The 5,000-nt window shown below is 40.1% G+C and overlaps 1 protein-coding gene across 1 annotated transcript in view; it reads right to left on the reverse strand.

Moving 5' to 3' along the window:
* The window catches only part of lmf1 (lipase maturation factor 1), a 67,234-nt gene that overhangs the window by 11,017 nt on the left and 51,217 nt on the right, over positions 1-5,000 (reverse strand). The window contains exon 8 of the mRNA XM_056244628.1: positions 3,714-3,867. Coding sequence (XP_056100603.1) covers positions 3,714-3,867 — 154 coding nt within the window. The remainder of the gene's footprint in view (positions 1-3,713; positions 3,868-5,000) is intronic.

Raw genomic sequence — 5,000 nt, forward strand, 5'->3', positions numbered from 1 at the left:
TTATAATGTTAACTTCAAATAATACTAATAGTAATTTAAAGATTTGGTAGCATTGGATCTGGACGGGAAGGATAACGCTGGGAGTTGGAGTGTGTCGCGATTCTGCCTTCTCACACACATTTCGATTTCATATCGCATATCAGCCATCATTTCTACTAAAGAAAATGAAAAAAATAGTAACGCACAGTAACTTGGATAAGTAATTTTAATCTGATTACTGGTTTGGAAATAGTAACGCGTTAAATTACTCGTTACTGAAAAAAGTTACCGGCATCACTGCTAGCGAGGGCCCCGTTCCTGTCCAGTGACGCAAGATCGGTGGTGTTTGAGGGGCCCCTAATTGGCACGGGCCCTGGGGCGACCGCACCCAAGCACCCACGCTATCTCCGCTACTGACAGTGACCCTCAGTAATGTGTGTGTGTGTGTGTGTGTGTGTGTGTGTGTGTGTGTGTGTGTGTGTGCCACAGCCAGAGAGCCAGCAGGTGAATGTGTGTGTAATGTGTTGGTTTGACCTCAGTGTGTTTCCCTACTGTCCACCACAGTGACCCTCAGTAATGTGTGTGTGTGTGTGTGTGTGTGTGTGTGTGTGTGTGTGTGTGTGTGTGTGTGTGTGTGTGTGTGTGTGTGTGTGTGTGTGTGTGTGTGTGTGTGTGTGTGCCACAGCCAGAGAGCCAGCAGGTGAATGTGTGTGTAATGTGTTGGTTTGACCTCAGTGTGTTTCCCTACTGTCCACCACAGTGACCCTCAGTAATGTGTGTGTGTGTGTGTGTGTGTGTGTGTGTGTGTGTGTGTGTGTGTGTGTGTGTGTGTGTGTGTGTGTGTGTGTGTGTGTGTGTGTGTGTGCCACAGCCAGAGAGCCAGCAGGTGAATGTGTGTGTAATGTGTTGGTTTGACCTCAGTGTGTTTCCCTACTGTCCACCACAGTGACCCTCAGTAATGTGTGTGTGTGTGTGTGTGTGTGTGTGTGTGTGTATGTGTGTATATGTTAAAACACTGTGGTATCAACTGTTCACAGATATTGTAATTTGTTACACTGTTAATTTGTACAATTAATTTAATTTGTCCATTTAAATTTAACTTATGTTATAATATTTTATTATTTTGATGTCTTTATAATTAATCTATGTATTCCAAGATTTGGCAATATTGTAATATGTACAGTCATGCCAATAAAGCAATTCTGAATTGAATTGAATTGAATTGAATTGAATTGAGGGTTAGAAGTGCAGCGGCTCTGCCATCTGCTGGTCACTGATGAGGTTTATATTAAAGATGCTGCATGTCACTGTTATACATAGAAAGTAGACAGTAATGAAAAGTTATTAGCGTATGTTGTGTGGTTGATGTCCAGTGTTGCTGAGCAGAAACACATAATCATGATTCTCTTGGGTTTGAGTTGGGTTTCTCCTCAGCGTAAAGGTTAAGAGCTTCATCTATCACTGTTTTACATGTTCGTAGAGTTAGCTTGTGGAGTAAATATATAGGCAATAATCTATGTTTACTTTTTTTTTTAAATGGCGGGTGCTGGTGTTTCGCGTGTGTTCGGCCAGTCAGTGTACACACTAACGTCACGGATAGTTCCTATAGTGCTGGTTTAGACCCGACTCCAAAAGGAGGAACTAATGGTTCCTAGTTCCTGCGGTTAGAACGCGCCAAAATCCGGGTACTTCCGCCAATAGTTCTAGGAACCTTATGTTTGCAGATATTTTCCGGACTATAAGTCGCACTTTTTTTCATAGTTTGGCTGGTCCTCCGACTTATAGTCAAGTGCGACTTATATATCAAAATTAATTCAGACTGAGATGAACCAAGAGAAAGCATTAGCGTCTCAAGCCGCGAGAGGGCGCTCGAGTTAGTTCAGAAGCGACACCGAGGATGAAGAACTCAATGGATACTAGGGGTGTAACGGTACACAAAAATCACGGTTCGGTACGTACCTCGGTTTTAAAGTCACGGTTCGGTACGTTTTCGATACAGCAAAAAGAAAGAAATACCAGAGAAATTTCCCATTTGTTAAAAGAAAAAATATTTTTTAATAACTGTGTTTTCCTACATCTTGAAACTTTCAGGTTTATTAATGGGGGTCATCTTTGAAGGATGAACAAATAATGTTTTGGTCATCACATTAAAAATAACATTTAAATATATATTTATTTATATATTATTTGAGTTTTGAAGTGCTGGAAAAAGATGTGTGAAGTACTTGAAAGCATTTCACTATTCCAGCCAAGGTTACAGTTAGTGTTACTATATTAAATCCATGGTGAATGTTGCTGGTCTGTGGACGTAAAGTATTACTAGTTCATTCACGGCACAATGTTTCTCCTGGTGTCCACGTCAGCGCTGTTTGATCTAATAGAGATCTACGGTTAATAACGGAGAAATGTGAATGCTTCTCACTAGATCTCACAGCGATGTTATTACTTCAGTGGCGAACTCAAATGTTTTCTTCACTGGATCTCTTAGCGCTGTGTTGTAACAGTGTCGCTTGATCGAGATCGGCTCGCGCTGCACAGATGTTGCTGCTCCGAACTGATAAACGGTCCGTGAAGCACAATAATGAGTAGCGCAGTTTCGTTCCGCCTTCATTACGTTTGCCATTTGATGTTGCGCAGCGTTGTGGTGATCGCGCCAGCGGGAATTTTGTCGGCAGGAAAAAATGGTCCAAGGAATCGTTCGGTTTGTATGCGTACCGAACCGGAAGCCTCGTACCGAAACGGTTCAATACGAATACATGTACCGTTACACCCCTAATGGATACAGTGATGTGGAATGAGATCGCGGGCGCTCGGTGAACTTGCTAACCGGTAACTTGCTGCTTATGCTAATTTAGCCTATTCATCCTCCCAGGTGTTCCTTATGCTATTGTGCAGCTGAATAACTGTTAATGTGTTACGGTAACACACCGGACACCTATTCCGCCTGTTGTTCTGTGTTTTGTAGTTGAGTAACTTGCTTTTCCAGATTAAATGTCTGTTCTTGGATTTTGTGAAATAAATTTCTAAATAAATACGACTTATAGTCCAGTGCGACTTATATATGTTTTTTCCCTCTTCATGACGCATTTTTTGACTGATATGACTTATACTCCGGAGTGACTTATAGTGTGGAAAATACGGTACTCGTTTCTCTGAAAAACACGTCTACAGCCAGTTATTTTACTTTGAAATGTGCGTTCAGTGTGAAAATGTGTTGTTGTAGTTTTGGTCTGTGTGACTCCACCCACTGCCAGTTCAGCCAATAGTATTCCGACACCCCGGGATGCCAGTTTGCAGGAAACGCAGCGTATTGCAGCCAGCAAACAAACTGGGTCAGAGATCGCAGATTCTACCCAACCTAAAAAGCCTCGGTATCCATCTAAACATGTACCACAGACACATCGTTTTATCATTTTTGTAGTATAAAACACCATAAAACCAACGAGAGTTTCAAATCTTCCAATGTTTCTCTATGGCGCTGAAACCTAAAGATGTTCGAGTTACCCGTGCAACTGATACTACACTGCCATTGGCTGATCTGCGTTCGAGGGGAGGGGCTTACTGATAGGTCAATTGCGTCTCCTCAATCTGGCGACCCGCTAAGTGTCTGAGCAGGAGGCGGGAGAAACAACCATCTCCGCTATTTTGAATTTGGACTGCAGTACCGGTTTCGACCACTAGCTGTCGATTTTACAGACTGCACCTTTAATCTCAGACAGACACGGATGCGGTACCTGCCGAAGGCTCCGTACGTGTTGACGATCCTCAGCGGGTCAAACGAGGTGTTCATCACCTGTCTGGAGCTCAGCAGGTTCATCACCACCGGGACACTCAGATACGCTATCAGGAGACCCAGAGACACGTTCAGCACACGTCTGATCAACACACCTGAGACGAGAGAGAGGGAGAGGGAGAGAGAGAGAGAGGGGGAGAATCCTTTAAAAATCTGATTTATTTTACATTAAATTTTCCAAAACACAAAGAACAAACGTCTTTAAAAAAAAAACCTGAAACAAAAAATAAAAATAAAATAAAAAATAAATAAAAATAAGTACAAATAATAATGGAAAATTTTACAACTCAACTTATAACACTCCAAAGCTTATCTGATAACCTTGCCCTTCATTGGGCTCACAGATCACACCTTCTGTTCCCCACATTAAAAAAAGGTCTCAATATCATTTACCAATTCATAATAAGCATCAAACGGCCCTTTATAAAACCTTTTAACATCTGCACTAAATCTACTCCACTTAAATTAAGAGTCCTGTTTTAAAAGAGGGAGAGAGAGAGAGAGGGAGAGAGAGAGAGAGAGTTCAATTGATCAAAAGTGACAGTAAAGACATTTATATTGTTACAAAATATTCTGTTTCAAATTAATGCTGTTCTTTTGAGCTTTCTATTCATCAAAGAATCCTGGAAAATAAAAGGTATCAGTTTCCACAGAAATGTGAAGCTGCACGACTGTTTTCTGTCTGCTATTTTATAGGGATTTTTTCTCATTCTAAACATATAATTATGTAGAATCCACTGTTTTGAGTAATAAAATATGATACAATAATGTGCATAAACTATTTTGTCTATACCACCCATCTCTATACACCAGCTCTTCAAAAGACATTAACACCGTTATTCAATAAAGGCATATTCAATTGATCAAAAGTGACAGTAAAGACATTTATAATGCAGATAAATGCTGTTCTATTGAACTTTCTATTCATCAAAGAATCCTGGAAAATAAAATGCATCACGGTTTCCTGTTTTCAACATTGATAATAATCATAAATGTTTCTTGAGCATCAGATCATCATATTAGAGTGATTTCTGAAGGATCATGTGACACTGAAGACTGGAGTAATGATGCTGAAAATACAGCTTTGATCACAGGAATAAATTACACTTTACTGTATATTCACATAGAAAACAGCTGATTTACATTACAATAATATTTCACAATTTTTACTATTTTTTTCATGTTTTATTATTAGTCTGTTTTTTGTTGTTTTTTACAATTTTGCTAA

Source organism: Rhinichthys klamathensis, unplaced genomic scaffold, assembly GCF_029890125.1.
Source record: "Rhinichthys klamathensis goyatoka isolate OS25496 unplaced genomic scaffold, OSU_Roscu_1.1 h1tg001033l_1, whole genome shotgun sequence".
In the NCBI taxonomy this organism is placed as follows: domain Eukaryota; kingdom Metazoa; phylum Chordata; class Actinopteri; order Cypriniformes; family Leuciscidae; genus Rhinichthys; species Rhinichthys klamathensis.